This window comes from Columba livia, chromosome 16 (genome assembly GCF_036013475.1).
Source record: "Columba livia isolate bColLiv1 breed racing homer chromosome 16, bColLiv1.pat.W.v2, whole genome shotgun sequence".
Taxonomy (NCBI): Eukaryota; Metazoa; Chordata; class Aves; order Columbiformes; family Columbidae; genus Columba; species Columba livia.
This window is the reverse complement of record NC_088617.1, coordinates 4,258,733-4,276,151: the sequence shown is the minus strand read 5'-3', so window position 1 is coordinate 4,276,151 and position 17,419 is coordinate 4,258,733. Positions and strand designations below refer to the sequence as shown.

Here is a 17,419-nt window from a genome sequence, read left to right as displayed (position 1 = left end):
ACACAGACTGAGGTTTAACAAAATACTACTTTTATCTCAAAGTAGTCCAAGAACCATTGATGTTAAGTAGGTGTTACAAAAGAAAAGGTTTCAGGAAGGCTGACGGCAGCTCCATACTCTCCACTTCCATTCTCAGGCCTGGAGCTCTCGCTTGTTCACCAGCTGAGTAACTACAGAAGCCCAATCTACAAATCACAAATTTCAACCTGAAAATATACATGTATTCTCATGTTTCTAAAGCCAATGGTAACTTTCAAGCGGTCTTTATACCTTGCAGGTCGCAAAAATACAAGATTAACTTTCACCTTTTCTTTTCGCGTCACCTTCCAAACGTCCAAACTCTCACTGTGACACCAGAAGGTATCACTGCACTTCACTCCTTATGACCATTAAAAAGCCAGCATTCAGGATGAAAATATTTCTAACTATAAATGTGATTAAACCCACTGGAACTATTTAGTATTTATGTCAGCCAAGACATTTTGAACGAATGCTGTGCTAAAAATACTGTAGTCTCAGACACCGGGAAACTGCTACTACAACTTGTTCAGCTGAACTACCAAATATCAGGAGCTTGCAGCAGCAAAGACCCTGCCCAGAGCAGCTTTCAACACACTCTTAATTCCAGTGTACAACCAGCAACAGACAGTAGAAGCACCAGAGGCACACTGCGGTGGGAGCTCCCTGGAGAAGAGTCAATGGCAGAGCAAGGACAGCGTAACTGGGAATATGGTTTAAAAGGAATAATCCTCCTTGTAGCTCAGAACTGGGTTTTTAACTGATTTTCTAGCTGTTCTTTCAGGAGAGCAGGTAAGCAGCAAACTGGCTGCTGAACCAACAGCAAGTCCATCCCCTTCTCCTGTTCTCTTAGTACGGGGAAGCACTTTGAAATCTAATGATGATACATATTTAAACGCTGACAGTGCTAAACAGCTCAGAATGCTGGGAGTGTAGGGAGAAGGTACGGCTGGGCATATTTGTCATATGCTGCTGTCTCAGTCAAACGAAACAGCCCAGAGAAGCAATGTGAGAAACACTGACTTCTACAACAAAAATCCTCTCTCAGATGTGAAAACCTAAGACACCATCCTTGGATACCGCAGGCAGGAGCAGAATACATAAATAGCATTTTGCTCCCATGTTTCAGAGTGTGAGGTTTTCCATAAAACTTGGGGCAGTTTCCATAAAACTAGCAGCTGCAAAGGCAATTCAATTTAATAAGCCAATAAATATCTCCGAATGACTGCATGTCTTACAAGGATATGAGAAATTATGTAAGCACAACCAGCTCAAGCAGACTTGAAAGAGAAACTATCCCATCATGAAAAGCCACAGAAGAAAATCTGCGCTGATTTTTTTTTTATGTTAAATTGTACTTTTTAAAATAGTCACTGTATCATTAAAGCCCATCCCTGTAGTCCAATAACAAAGCAGCAGATACACTGTCAGAGCTCCACTGATTTTAGAAAACTACAATAATGTACGACACCGGTACGAATCTGACCTGGAGCCTCCCTCTAATAGGGCAGTGACTTGTGCTATTTCAGCAGGTATTACTTTAACAGGAATCCAGCAAAATCATTAACAGAGGAATTTGAGTAAATGAGATGTTAAGTACTCGCTATAATTACATATTATTGCAGTTTGTGCTGACAGCACAACTCGGGAGGTTGGAATTCAATGAACTACCAAACAAATATCTGAAATCACAGTTGTAAATGAAATTAAACCTGAACTTGTGTTTGATCATGTTTATGAGCTGTGTGCCTAATTTAGGTGAAACCATATAAAAAACCCCACACTTTTACACTGGTTTCGCGTTTTACAAAATAAACAAAGCCCTGATAACATGTTAACAACAGATATCGCTTAACACTGTACTAAAAGGAAAAACGTCTTAAGAAAATCTGCTAGATGTAGGGAGCACACAGGCCATTAACCGCCAAAACACATCTTCCAGCACATTTAGGTAATTCTGCTGAGTTTTAACAAAAACAAGAGTTGGCTGCAGCTAACAGAAATGCATTCAACTCCCCACTCCCACAAGACACCCATTAAGTTTTAACCTGAAAACTGAACGTGTCAGAACAATTAACACAACAGACCTCAAGGTCTTCAGTAAAGCCCTTCTGAGGCTACTGCTGGGCAAACAGATGCAGACATGTGGCACATGATATTTAAGAGCAGCTTAGCAACAATACATTTATTTACATTTCGGAGAGGTGTCAGAAATTATCAATTCACTTCAGAGCACCCTCACTTGTAACAACTTGCAGGTTCTGATAGCTCCACTGCTACATTCTACAAGCTTTGCGATAGATTGCTGTTAACACGTTGAAAATAGCTGCAAGAAACAAAATTAAGAAATTTTGCAGAGATTGGGGTCTGACGTTAAATACTTCTAAAATAAAAGAAGCTAAGTGGTTTCAGACTTAGAACTACCATAAGTATTGTTGTGAGGCTGTGGGCAGCACTGCTCACAATGCGGGCTCATCACCCAGCGCCAGGCTGGAAGCAAAGGCAGGGAGTGACTCAAGGCTTGTGTTGGAAGGAACAAAGTACATTCTTCAGGATTCACGTCTCCATGTATCACAAAAAAGGGAAAGGAAATTTTCAGTGGTGATATCAATCTGCATCTAAATACCATTAACTACCTTTTGTATTTTGGATCCCTTTGCCAAACATTTGACATTTAAGCACGCTGGTGACATCATACTTCCAGGGAACTCAAAAGACAGTGTTGCCCTGATGTGCACTACAGTTTACCTTCAATCCTCCTCTAACTTCACCAAGTTTGTTTAGCACAGCGGCTCTAACAGCAGCAGCACACAGAGCTCTATGTCAGAAGTAGCCCTGTTCTCCTTCACAAAACTCTCACCCCTCCAAAAGGCACCAACCAAGCGGCAGCAAGGACAAACAAATCTCCAACAGACTGTTTCACAACCGCTGCAAAATCTGAAGGATCTCCCTTATGTTGCTTGAATCACCCCCACCTTTCACGTGTGCAGCGTTGCCACACGTGAAATGTGAATTTAATGCAAAACGCGCTGAAATTCTGTAAGGTGCAAGGCACTTGTTGAGCACTCTCGCTATCTAATTTAAATTTCCCTCTTGCTCATTCCCCTTCATATCTCCACCCTGATATATACAGAGGGCCTGAGCATTCACGCCAACATAAAAAACCTGCCAGTTTCTGATAAGATGCTGCAGCAGCAAAGCCGCCCTTTTTCCCCTTCAAAAAATTCACTGTTAAAACAAACCCCTCCTTCAAGCGTCTTTGACTTCCAGAGGCCATCTCTATGACACTGGACAATCAAATTCATGCTTGAATCCTGTTAATACACTGTAATGATTGCTACAGTGATACTGGCTTCAAACTCCATCTTAACATTATTAGTCAACTCAATCAGAGGAAAAAAACACTGCTTAGGGTAATGCTTTCACTTTCTACACACAACAGTTCTGATTTTACACAATTTCTGATCGCAGGCTGGTGAATAGCCAAGACACTAGTAGCAGTTAGTAGGTCTGGAACACAATTTGATTATTTTGCAAACAAAAGGAATTTTTATCTATTGCCCTCTGTAAATACAAAGGGAGAACTGAAAGTTAAGATAAATTGCTTCTAGTCTCAACATTTTCCTCAGTACTAAAGAGGCTGTTACATTCAACCTTAATAATAAAGCTCTTAAAGGCACAACTCAATAGAATCCAAATAGATTTTGCATCTGAAGCAATCTGCAATTTTACTATGTGAGAAAAATGAAATTTGAATAATTCCCTCCCTGACTACATAGTTGTGACTCAACATTCACATCTGTGAAGAGGGGGTAATTTTCAGTGACCAAGCTGTACTTGGAAATTACAGTTTTAAACTACCATTTCTCTTCTACAAGGCTGAGGACTGTGGGGACATTACTTGCAAAAAAAGCTCGCTGTTTCAGCACAGTATTGTCCTCAGTGTAGTTTGCAAATAGGCACTGCTAGGACTGAACATGGAAAATTCTTTGCAGTGCGTACTGATACTAAAAATACAGTTAAGGTGAAAAAAATACCCAACGTAGCCAAACTAAACAGGAGGGAGAATCTGGATATTGAGACAAATGCAATTACCCAAGCTGGAATTTGCCCAGGACACTCTTGCTTAGAGTGATCTGGCTACTTAATGACAAGAAATAGCCAGGAACTCATACTCGCTGCTGGCATCCTCTCTCGTAGCCAACACTGCCCTGCTATCAATGAAACGGGTGTGTAATCAGATCCAACTGCTCAGCTACAACCAGGGTGCTCCTTGGTGACCTGCGATGGGCCAGCAGATCCACCTCCACCCACCTCACTTCATCGGCAGCAACTCCTGCGATCACCACCCCAGGTAGGATGTCCACTGACCTAGATATGAACATGAGCAACAACAGGAAACTTCAAAGGGCTTAAGCTGCTCTATCACTGATACGCTATCCAGAAGTCACGCAAAACATTCTTTATTAACAAAAATGTTTACTGCTGGTACATTCAACATTGAGAATGAGTCAGTACCAGCCCCCAGAAAAACTTCCCTTCCCCCAAATGTGAAGAGGAAAGGCGGCCTAAAAGGAGACTTTCACCAAACAATAATCCAAGTACAAACCAATTCTAGATATCTGGACCAAAAAAAAAGGTACTTGAGATTCCTACACCCACTCTTCATCTTTGCCACTGAATAGGATCAAAACAAGAGTGTAACAGCTACAGCCTCACTGTGATGGCTAAATGAGAACTGCTGTTCTCGGAGCCACGCGTGACAATTCCTAACCCAGAAGTGCAAAGAGCTCTTGTGCAGAGGGAACCAGGCTCAGAGCGAGCAGGGGGGACAGGTTTGCAGGTAGATCAGTCCTGGTCACAAGGTCAGAAAGGACAGTGTCTATTCAGCACTATTCCTTTAATAAGACTAACAGGGTTACATGCACCTTTCAGTGCTGAAAAGGATTTGAGAGGCCTCTGATCAGTCACAATGATGTTACACGACTGCCATAAAATAACTCCAGTAGGAGGAAAAGGGTGCCAATACCTACACTGGAATGAATTTGCTGGGTATGCTTGATTTACCAGGAATTCAGTTTTTCCATCAAGGTGTGCTGCTTTGAATTTCTGCATTGAATTCCTCCAACACGTGGTAGAAATAAAAACTGGAGGGGTTTTAAGTGTTGTATGCCTAAAACTCTGAAAAGAATAAAATAGCACATGGTCACAATAGAGGAGAAAAATCCCTCTAAGAAGTTCACTGGAAGCTGGAATTGAAAGGTCAAATATGTATCATTTCCCCTATGTAAATCAGCACATAACTAAAGCTTACCAGGGAATACTTTTCCCTAAATAAAGATGATCCTTAAGCACTTATTTCCCAGCATAAAAAGGCTACAAAAATTCAAATATATGCTCATACATAAGTTGCTTCAAGAGTCACTCCTGCACTTCTTAGGAAATCCACTGCACCCTTTTTTCTGTTAAGAATTATTCACAAAGCCCTACCATAGATTTAGAATGGAAATCAAAATTCAAAAACTGCATATTCACTACTGCCTGCTCCTACTGCACACACACAATCACATTCCAATGAACTGACGGAAAGAAAGGTGCACACAAACGTACATGTGTAAATATTTACACGCAGTAGCCTACAAAGCAAGCAGGCACATGGACATCATCCAGAAAAGCATGCTAAAAATCAGTGTAAGCCAAGCAGATAGCTTCAACCTTTTTTTGGTCTCTCACCCTCTATCACTTCACCAGCCAGAGGACAGCTCAGAGCTCCTTACGCATCCTGAACAGTGACAATAACACAGACACACAAAGGTTGGACGGCCTCAACTCCCCTCCACCCTGCTATAGCCCTTCAGTTTGACACCTATCAACTTGGGGGGGGATTGCAATTAGCTTGATTCCTAGAAAAACGAATAAACAATCAGAAAAAGTTAGCAGCCATCAGGCTGATTAAAAAATACATTATGTGTGTATATACATGAATATAAATACATATACACATATAAGCGTATATCTATCTATCTATCTATATAATTACAGGCCTACTACTATGTTTCCGAAGAAAATTAGCAGTTAACTTGCAAACTTTCTGAAGTGATGCTGTCTACCTTTCTGGAATTGTCTGCACTGTTGTGTCCTTTTTTTTTTTTAATGTGGGCTTTTATTTTAATTAAAAAAGCCCCACCCAACAAGGTAAAGTTACATCAATTACACAGGGAGGCAAGAAATCAGACTGATCTTAAAATGGATGCAGCAGATTCTTTTAAAGAGCAACATGTTGCAATCACCTTTCATTTTAGGGGAAAGGAGGGATTCTCTGAAAGGAACAGAAACGAGGAGCAGTGGGGGAAGGGAGGCTGCAATTAAAAGAAAAAATAAAAGAAAAAAGCCTCGGGGATTTATTTTAGTTAAAACTTTGCTTTCCCCTGCGTTAAGAAGGGGCTGGGGGCCGGGGATCGCCGCCCGGTGCCTCTGTAAAGGCTCCTCGCTGGCAGCTCGGGGAGGAGGAGAAGCAGAGAAAGCCACACAGAAGAGAGGAGAAAAAGAAAATGGCGCAGAGACTAAGTCCCGACCGTCGACAAGGCGACTTTCCAGGGAGGAATCGGGGCCCAAAGGGGACCCCGGCAGAGCCGATGGGCTCGGATCAGGGGCCTCCGGTGCCCCCACTAGGGGAAGCGGGGGTCGGGGGGGAACGAGGCCGCCGGGAAAGGGGCGCTTTTGGCAGCTCGATGGGAACAATGGGGCCGGTGAGCGAGGAGCCGGGACTTAGTCTCTGGGACGCCATGTCTGTGCGCGGCGAGGCGAGGGGCGCGCCGGGGCCACACTCACCGTTCGCTCGGAAATCCGCCTCGATCTGCGGGGAGAGGAGACAGGGACACACCGTGAAAAACGCCGTCCCGACGGAGCTTTTTTTTAATTTTCTTTTATTTTTTTTTCGGGGGGGGGGGGCGGGGAGGCGCGCTGGATTTTTCTCCCCTTCCTTCATTCTAATTTTTTTAGGGAAATTAAATATCAAATGAGAAAGGATCAGCGCGATGCGGAAGGTGCCCCCCGTGGCTTGGGGGGGGAGAACAGGGTGAACCGTCACCCAGCACCCGGGGGTGACCCCCACCCCCAGAAGGAAGGGAGCCGGGGGAAGGCGACAACCACCCCCCTCCCCTTTTCCCAGGCAGTGGGTGACACACGCGTCCCCTCTCCCCCACCGCCTCCCAAGTGGGCAGACACGGGGCCCGGGGCGGGAAGGGCTTGGTGGATGGGGGCGCCCCAGCACGACGTGGGGGAACAGGCCGGGTTGACAGGGCTCTCCCCAGACGCGTGGGCTACCCCGAGTGGGGCAAGACAGGGGGCAGCAGCCGGACACGTCCCCCTCGCACTAAGGTTAAAGACGGGGGATGTCAGCCGGGCCCCCAGGGCCGGCCCTGAGGGGATGTAAGGACCGCGCGGCCTCAGTGGCGAGAGGCCGGGGTCCCCCGAGAGTGGGCCCCCGCGGGCGGTGAACGGGCGCTCACCTGGGAATCGTTGTGTAGCTGGTCCCCGCTCATGCCGGAGGGCGCGGGAGGCCTAGCGGAGCAGGAGGAGAGGAGCGCTGAGGAGAGCCGAGCCGCGCCGCCGGGGACGCGCGGAGCCTGGACGCGACGGAGAGCACAGCCCCTGGCTCCACAGCGGTTGTGTAACAGACTAAGTCCTTATTTCGGCGCACTGCGCAGGCGCGACACCTTTTACCCAAGGGGCGGGGCCAAGGCGGGGTTAGACAGAACGGAGGGCGGGAGTTGGGAAGCGGCAGTTGGTTTGTCTGCGTCCGAGCCGCGCCCCCGCCGCGCGCGAGACGGCGAGATTTGCATACGGACCACGCCCCGAACGCAACCGCCCCCTGCGCCGGCTGGTTTTTACATATCCGGTCCCGCCTCTTCCTCCCTTTTATCCAATCGCTCAGCAAAAGCCGGCCCTCATTTACATGCTCGGCCCCGCCCCACCAGTCCCCTCCCCGCCGCTGGAGGAGCCCGGTTCATTGTGTAAGAACCCGTGCGCCGCTGCTCGCGTAGTGCGCATGCGTGCCATCCCACCCTGCAGGCCACCGGCTGTATTTGCATACCAAGCCCCGCCCCTCGCCCCGCAGGCCCCACCCCGTCAGGGAAGCATGGCGCTCCTGCAGGGCGGGAGGGGAGGCGGCGCGGGCTGGGCTGTGGGGATGGGTCCCCTCGGACGCCCGTGGTGACCAGCACAGCTGCATCGTGAGCACCCTGCGAGGCCCCACTCCAGGGCCAGGACGTGTCCTCCTGCAGCTGCTCTTCTCGGGCACCTTGGAACCGGTCACGTCCATGCATATGGCATCCACATGGTCAGTGCCAGGCAGGACCGTGGCACATGAAACGGGTGGGGGTGTCCAGGCTGGGCCGCTCCACCTGGGTTGTGTCTTCCCTGCAGTGGTGCTGCTGGTGAGCTCAGGGCCTGACAGGCCTTCCTGTTCTGCCAGCTCTCTGCGAGCTCCACTGAGTCACGCTCCTACAGAACCTGTGTAAGCACAAAGGGCCTGATGTGCAGTGTGATTTAAAGCATTTCAAAATGATGCAGCTGTCAGTTCCCTCTGTCAGGAAAGGAGCCGCTCTTGGTCTGTCTGTCTGTCCTGCGGAGAGCCCGAGCGGGTGGCTGACCTCTCGTCATTAGTCTGTCTACGTGACTGTGTCGGGCTGAAATGCAGAGGCCGCAGGAACCACGCAGAGGTTATGTTGTGCTGAGTGCTGTGCAACTGCCCTCCATCCAGATAACAGTGATGCTAAGGAGAGATACAGATTATAGAATCATAGAATCGTTTCACTTGGAAGAGACCCTCAGGATCATGGAGTCCAACCATAACAGGTTTGGGCTGATGATGAAGTCAAGGACAGCAATGGTGCATTGCAAATGGGAGCTTTCTGCTTTCAGCCAGCAGGATTTTTCTTACAGTGTAAACAGACCCTTTAATTTCATTCTGTGAGGAAACTGAGGGTAAAAAGAAAACAAAAGCTTTATTTTCTCTCCACTAATGTGAGAATGAATCACACACCTCCCTAGAAAAACACTCCCCTGCCCCAAAAAAAACCTGAAGACATTTGTTTCTGTTCTGCAGCAGCTCTGCTATAAGGGTTTTCTTTTCGGTGTACTAAATGACAGGTTTAGTATGCATGGCTGGTACATGTCTCACAGGACTGCCTCCAGTCGTCTTCCTGGAGCTTCCATCCTGTGCTGCAACACAGACTGTACCTTTCCTCAGCTTCTTTACACAACCAGCGCTTTGATTTGACACTAAAATAATCCGGCGCTGCCAGGCTATCTGAAGAGATAAATCAAAACGTAAGCAGCGACAGCAGCCACCTATTTGCGCTGCATATTTATATCCTGTAAAGGGAAAACTCTGTCACTTTCTTACAGTCTTCAGAAGAGGATCTGAGGACTTCTCTTTTTTTACCCAGAGCAGGCAAATATTTCTGGCTCTGGAGCTGCTTATTATGCAAACTGCTTTAGTCACTGTTAGATTTTTAAATATAAACATAATGAAAAGGCTGTTTCAGACACCTTTCCTGTCAGAAGAGGTGTTTGCCCCTAGCTCACAAGAATGATAGGAAAGGGGGTTTGCTCTGGGTTTGAGCCCCTCCTGGCTGCCATCCGGGCTGCAGAGGTTGTGTCGCCGATGCAGGACAGCCTGGGAGCGGGCTGGCACTTCCATCTTTCCGCATTAGAAATTCCTAAAAGCCTTTTCTTTTGAAGCAGCAATTTCACTCTAATCCTGACATATATCTCTCTCTCCCCCAGCAGCCTCGCTCAGGTGGCTGCGCTGCTGCAAGAGAGGGACCGGCTGCAGCGCCCGCCACGCTGCAGCTGCTGCCAGCCCTGCTCGGAGGGAAGGGTCCTGCCTCTTCTGTCAGCTGCCATCTTCACAGGCGTTTGCAAGCACACGTTTGCAAAAAGGAGACTCCAAACTGGCACATGAGAGGCTCGGTGCCACGCTGCCCGCAGGAGGCTGCTGCCAGCCAGCCAGAAGAGCTCTGAATGTCAAGGGGGCTGCCCGGTTTGTTAGCTCAGGGCCTAATAAAAACCGCTTTCATAGCGGTGCCAGATCCATGAGTGATGAGCAAAATCTTGTGCCACTGTTGTGAAATACCACTCATATGATGCAGGAAAGCTCCTGCTGAGACATCCGTACGCAAACCAGGCAGAAGTGTTTCCCAGTGATCAGTTCCCATCTGCTGAATTTTGTCTCTGCTCTCCCATGGGGTTAATTGGGGTCTGGGTGGAGCCTGCAAGGAGGCTCTGCTCATGTTAGGTCCCAAGAGGCAGGGAGATACGTAACTTGTTCAAAAGCATATTAAACTGTAACACCTGTGTGGCCACATCTGTTCCAACAAGCTGTATGCTAAAATCCCCATCTGATCTCACAGGACCCCCTCCAAACCTGCACAATCACACCTCTCTCATAGAATCATAGAATTGTTTGGGTTGGAAGGACCTTCCCAGCTCCCCCAGTGCCCCCCCTGCCATCTTCACCAGCTCAGGTTTCTCAGAGCCCCGTCCAGCCTGGCCTGGGATGTCTCCAGGGATGGTTCATCCACCACCTCTCTGGGCAACCTGGGCCAGGGTCTCACCACCCTCAGTGTCAAAAATTTCTTCCTCACATCTAGCCTGAATCTCCTCTCTTTTAGTTTAAAACCATCACCCCTTGTCCTGTTGCATCAGCCCCTGCTAAAAAGTCTGTACCCATCTTTCTTATTGGCCCCTTTTAAGTATGGAAATGCCACAATAAGGTCTCCTCAGAGCCTCATCCCCTGCCAAACTTGCGTCCTTTGTTGCTGTGGAGGTTCTGCCAAAAGAAAGGAAAGGCCCATACAGGACGTGCTGCTGTACAGCCAGCTCTTTCAGGCGCAGACCCTGGCAGTGAAGTGGTTAACAGGCTTGGACCTGCTTCCCTGGCAAGGCTGTGCACACCCCATCAAGATAAATGGGGGATGTTCACACCTCTGAGTGCTGTTGTCTCTCCAGGGCTCCCTGGGATTGCAGTACATCACCACCAGGTTAATGTAGCCTAGGTGATTGCTTGCAAAAAGAAACGGCTGGAAACTACGTGCTTAAATTAAATCATAAATCGTCCTGGATATAAAACCTGTAGGAAACCCTCCGATTCTTGATCCTGGTGAATTGTGAGATTTGATTTATTTGGTGTGCTCAGGGTTTCTTGCTGTGCTCAGGGTGCCTATTGTGGGAGAGGGAAGTGGGTGCTTTTTTCTTAACCAGCTTTACCATCCCTTTCCAAATCATTGCCTTTTAGCCTCATGTGAAGCCATCTACACTACATTCCTTCAAATAATTCTTTCATATTCAACTTTTATTATGTGATGCATTTTAAGTTTGAAAGTGAAACAGATTTGATAATTAAATACATCCATATCTTCATATTTTTTTTACAATATCAAAAGTTCAGGTGTCTGACACTATTTCAGAGTACAGAGGGAGGAATGCAACATTGCCAACTGATCCAATTTTATTAGCAATCCCAAGTATCCAAGTTCACTGGTTTTGTTTTCCTTTATTTTCTTTTGTAAGAATGTCTAATTTTTGTTAGAGGCAACTGAAAAAGGCTGCTGAACATGAATCAACTGCATTCTGCTAATGAAGAGGTAGCAAAATACCAGTTACAAAACAAGATTTAAACCTGAAAATCTCATTTTTCAAAGCCTGGTATGATTTTTGAGTCTCAGTTTATTTGGAAAAGCTGTGGTTTGAGTACTTATATTACTAGTCTATGATTTTTCACAGCCAGAGAGACCTGCCTGATGTGCGGGATTGCAGATCAGCGTAATCCTGTAAACTCGCTGTCACTAGAGCAAGGTAACACTTGCACAAAATAGGAACAGTCAGATACATGACTCCCCTCTCATTTTTCATTAGGATATCCTGCTCAAAACACTCATACCTGTTATATACTGTTGAATGTTTTGAAACTAAACGATCTCAGTACTTTGAAAGCTCTTTATTTTCCACTTTAATAAACCACAGCAATTATTCAGTTTTATATGTCAGATAAGGGAGCAATTTAAGCAGAACCAGCAGATGTAAATGGGAACTTTCAAAGGTCAGTCTTAATTATCAAGTTCCACCTGGAATGGGAGGGGCTTGCAGAAGTCCTGGGAAATTGTTTGTTAGAAAACAATAGTTGATATTAATTGAACTTTATTATGCCCTCATTTGCCACAGTTAAGGGAGCCAGGAGCAGGATAAAGGTTGGTAAAATGGAAGGAACATTTGGATTATAATCTAAAGAGTACGTAGCTACACTTTTTCATGGAACCAGCTTTGTGGCTGCTGTATGACTATTGCCCAGCACCAAATGCAGTCAGTTATATATATTCTGCTATGCCACACTGCCTCCCTGCTCCTAGCTAATAAAAAGTGACTCTTGCTTGAGAAAGCAACAGGATCTTCCTTCAGCCTGTCCTCCTAGTTTTACCAAGCAGAGCAGTGATTCATATTTGGAGGCTGCCCCATTGCCTGAACTCACAGCAGCAGAGTGTGGGGCTGCGGGAGCCCCACAGCACACGAACAAAGCCACCCTCAGATAACATGGCAAGTGTAGGAGGCAACAGGATGGCTCTTCTTGAGCATTAACGTGTTGCAAATATAACTGAGATAAGGAGCAATTTCATATGATCTGTGCCCCTGGAATGAATTTTTCATGAACTTAAGCTAGCTGGTTTTACTTCATTTTTCCCCCATAACTGATTTCAGTTGCTATTTCTCACATAGTACCATGATTCTGTGATGCAGATTCCTGACATTGCAAGGAAAGGGTCCAAACACTTCTATCCATATCAGAACTGCTATTAAAAAAATACCCAGAGTTAAATTTGGTACCCACAGTTAATAAATGGTTCCCCTTCACAGTACAATGAGATACTATTTCCCCTGTCTGCAGTGTTTTCCATCCAAATGAAAGAAGAATCCCCATTTTGGGAAAGAAACTGCTCACTTGGAGAGCTTCCATTTCTGGAGTTGCGCCATGTGAAGAATGCTGGGCCCAACTCCAGGAGATCTGAGCAGCCTAAACCCATCCAAAATCCATGGGAGCTCTGATACTCATCACTCCGAGCGCCAGGCCAGACGTATCCCAGAGCCAGCCCCTGCTAAACCCAAGAGTGCTTTTGAAACGGAGCCTTTAAAATATTTGCTCAAGTTGTCGGCAAGAGCCCCAAATTCAACAGAAGCTCTTGGTACAGCTTCACACCTACCCTCCCACCCCAAGACTCACACGAAAGACCTGCTTTATCCTGAGAGGTTTGAGCTAGCCTAAATTCAACTTGGGGTGGAAAACTCAGTGGAAGAGAGCCCCAAAACAGGAGGGAACTGCCCTTTTGCTAGCTTGTCTTGCAGGCTGGAGGGCAGTCTGACCAAATGTGGGTGCATTAAGACTTTAAAGCTTGAATGAAGTGTGAATAGCTCCTGCCTTAGTCAGGAGGTGACATGTGGCTCTATTAATGACTTTATTAGCTACAGTGACCCCATGCAGCCAGCTGCTTCTCAGGGAGGAAAGTCCTCAGGAAAGTCCTGTGCCCACAGGGCTTCGGGGCTGCTCGGTTCCTGCTCTGGTACATGGTGACTCTGGGGTGATGCTCACAGCATGGCTACGCTGGCCAAACTGCTCCTTTCACATGCCAGCGGTGGATGGGCCAGCAGGGACTGCCATGAACACGCTGCACCTTCCTCGGAGCACCGGGCTGTTTGGAGGTCCCATCCTGCATCCCGTTCAGCACAGGATGCTCTCCTTGGATAACTATGCCAGCACTGGCGGCTCTTGCCAGGTGCCTTGGTGCTTAGCAGTGGCTCCGAGGGTTTCTGCCACGTGGGATCATCATCTGTCATCTTCTGTGGCTCTTTCCAGGCTCTGAGTGGGCACAAAAGGAAAATAAGCCAGGATGTTGTCTCTTGCAAGTTGACACTTTACTGTAAAGTTGAGATGGAGACAGGCCGCGCTTTTGGGATGACAAACCCTCACTAGCAGCCCTGCACTGGGGACAGTCTCCTGCAGGTTGTCTGGCTTTATCCTCTCTGTGCCTCAGCTCTTTATCTGGCAGATAAAGCTCCTGGTTCCTCCCTGGGGTAATGGGGTGGGAAATGCAGATGTTGGATCCTCTGCTAACCAGGTGAGAATGATTCAAAGGAGTCATCAGCTTGATTAACAGGGTCATTACTAAGCAGCTCAAGGCTGGGGCTGCCTTGTGCCGCCCTGTCCCTGGAGGTGGTTACACCTGACACCCTCACAGCCCATCAGGCCATGCCGCCTGGGTGCAAATCCTTGGCTTAATGTCAAGATGCAGCAAACTGTTGACAGAGGCGAGTGCAGAGCATGCCAGGGTTGTTCATTTAGGACAAGACTGCCATGGTTCACCTCATGGAGCAAACCAAGAGCTGGCAGCACTTGTACCCATGGGTGCTGGTTGCGAATGTGATGTAGCGGGGGGAAGTGATGTCTCCAGGCAGTGTCACATCAGGCTGTGGAGGTTCTTAGGAGACATATATGTCTAAGCCTGGTACTGTCCTGTTATTGGGCTAAGGCTATGATCTCCAAAAAAATCACTAAGCTGCTATTTCAGTTTTATAATCAACTCTGTAAATCATACTTTAAAGGCCCACTGTTGGAGTGAATCCGACCCAATTTGTACATCTTATCAAATTAGATAGCTCTGTATAAAAATGTCTGTATCAGTGGTTTTAAAGTTATTTATCATGGTTTTAGCTGGAACATAAATCTTTCCTAAAATAACTTGCAATGTTAGTATTGTAACAGAGCTACAAAAGCCTAAGTGAGAACCCCTAATCAGGAAATCCACCAAAACCTCAAGTGGAAATAACTGCTTTAAATTAATTTTGTCAGGGAGGAAGTAATGAAGATACTTTATAAGGAAACAATAGTCAACCTCAAATTATGAATAAAAATAATTATGAAAATGATTTTTAAAATATGTGGAACTTTTAAATAATGTTGTTTGCCTTTTTTTTTAATTTTTAAAACAGAGTTATCACCTTCAATAGGTTTTAGATCTGTAAACTCCTTAGACCGTTCTGGAACATTAATAAATACTAGCATGTCATATAAAGGTCTTAATAAAACAGAACATGAGATGGATATTGCCAGTTTTAAGGATTTTGTAGCCCCTTTCAAAAATCTCCATCCCAGAAATAATGAAACTGTATTGAAAATAATAAATGCAACTTTTTGTCTGGATTCTTGGCTCTGATGTCTTGAAAGTGTTTTTATTATCATTTTTTATGATGAAGTGGAATAGAAACTTAGACCTGATCTGCTCAATATAGCTGCACTGATTTAACACAGCAACAAATCAGTTTAATTAGATCAGTGATGAGACCTTATGTGAGCACATCTCCATGCTAAGGGAGGCTTAAACTACTGGGGAAGCACATCTTGAGGTCAGAGGAATGAACTGCTGACTTGAAAATAATAATAACAAAGGTTTTTACTTTAACATGATCTTTTTCTAGAGCGAAACAGAGAATGGGGTGGGTAAGCTGTGAGGAGTCAAAGTGGCCAAGAAAAGGGAGAAACTTCTTATGGTGATAACCTTGGGCCCCAATCACTGACAGTATCTGTGTCTGGTTGTGCAAGATGGAGCAAGGCAGAACAGCACAGACCGTAACTAGCAAAGCAATTATCCAACAGATCTAGAGACGTAAACAGGCAAAGATCGTCATGGCTTTAGAGAGCTCACATGCTATGGACATAGCTCAGAACCATGGGTTACCGTATCTAAATCGATGGCAGCAGGCTGTGACACCGAGATCAGACGACTTCCTAAGGCCTTCGTTAGGATTGCGTGCCTCTGTTTTCGTCATGGAGATGTTAATGTTAACTCTAAGTAATAAAGTAAAGCTGCGCGGGTGCAGTTGTAAAGAGAGTCTTAACCAATGCTCAGTAGTAGGAATGGGATCCACACTTAAACATTTTCATGCAGCTAGTGTAGCTGGTGTGTTTATACAATAGCAGAGTGGTAGCAAAGCATGGCCCATTTCACAGCCCAACTGCCTGGATGTGAAGCAGTCTTAAAAAACAAAAATAACAAGGAGCCCATGGGAATGTATCTCTCTGGAGGCTGGAGCTCATATGGGAAGACAGCAATATTATTTTTATCCCTGGGTACCCCTGCGAGCAGCACCTGGCCCAGACATCTCAGCATCATCCCCTTCCTCGCTGAGCTGGGCCAGGTAACCATCAAACTGCACTGACGGACTCCGGGACCCTTCCCCAACCCCACCGCATCGCCAGGACTCATTGCACTCCGCTGCTCTGCTCAGCCTGCACCAGCAGCTCTGGAGTTACTCCTGATCTACACCTTATCTGGCCTCGTTTTTTTGCTCCTTTGTGTCAAATTGCAGACACATATCTGAGATCCAATTATTTTCACGACCGTTATCAGAGCTAATAAAGTTTAGTAAAGCCACATCCACTCTGTGTGTCTGTACAGTCACCAAGGCAAAAAGCAACTGTACAATCAGCACATACAGACTGATACAGGCATCCCTGGGGCAGTCAGATACAGTTGTATCACTTAAGGCCATGCACTGCAACTATTTGACAGGTAATATAAATATAATGTAGCTGAATAGCACCATGAGCAAGAGACAAGAGGGGCAGGGCTCTGGGAAATGTTTTCTGCTTCAGCCAGAAAAGGGTCTCTGCTGGCTCCTGAGCATGAAACCAAACCTGTGGGAAAAAAGGTGCTTTTTGTCTTTTTTTCTTCTGTCTGCTCGTGTTTCAGCTAGGATAATTCCACTGGAATGGATCACACATGTCCCAGCAGGCGAGCATTGACTAGAGTGGACAAGTGCTGCGTTTTTTCGTACCAGTGTCCCATCACACCCCTATCCCTTAGGCAGGGACAGGGGATGTCCATGGCCAGGCACTGGGCTGGGACCTGGCCGCGGGAGCAGCTGAAGGTCACAGTCACCAATGAAGCCAGGAGATGCCCCAAATACAAGTGCAGCTGGCTGGAAACCTCTGCTGTTCTCTGTGCCATGACCTTTGAGGCCTCCAATCTCCTGTTAGCCTGGTCTTTGTGCCAGAAGGGGCTTTTCTGGGTCCTAGTGCTGTTGCAATGGAGGCATTTGGCTGCAATCAGCTTTCAGGTGTGAGGAGTTTTATATATAGGAACAGCTGCATGCAAACATCTGGATTCCATAAGTCCCAGCAGATGTGCTGAGGACTACAGTATGGAGACAGGTTCTGCAGCTAGAGGCTGCGGCCTGGACACATAGCGCTGAACAGCAGGAGCTCAGCACTGAATCTTTAGGACCTGACTTGGCTCCACCCGTCTGCTCAGGTCTAGACAGGTGGTGCAGGGACCTCAGTGCAGAGCCA

General features: G+C 46.5%; 1 protein-coding gene across 2 annotated transcripts in view; it reads right to left on the bottom strand.

Annotated features, from left to right (window-relative positions):
• TOP1 (DNA topoisomerase I) overlaps window positions 1-7,787 on the bottom strand; it is a 64,348-nt gene extending 56,561 nt beyond the window's left edge. For both annotated transcript variants that reach the window (XM_005502700.3, XM_021287895.2), the window contains exons 1-2: window positions 7,530-7,787; window positions 6,850-6,874 (exon numbers count right to left, since the gene is read on the bottom strand). In XM_005502700.3, the coding sequence (XP_005502757.1) occupies window positions 6,850-6,874; window positions 7,530-7,562 (58 nt within the window). In that variant the 5' untranslated portion in view covers window positions 7,563-7,787. The remainder of the gene's footprint in view (window positions 1-6,849; window positions 6,875-7,529) is intronic.
• Between the last annotated feature and the right edge of the window lie 9,632 nt (window positions 7,788-17,419).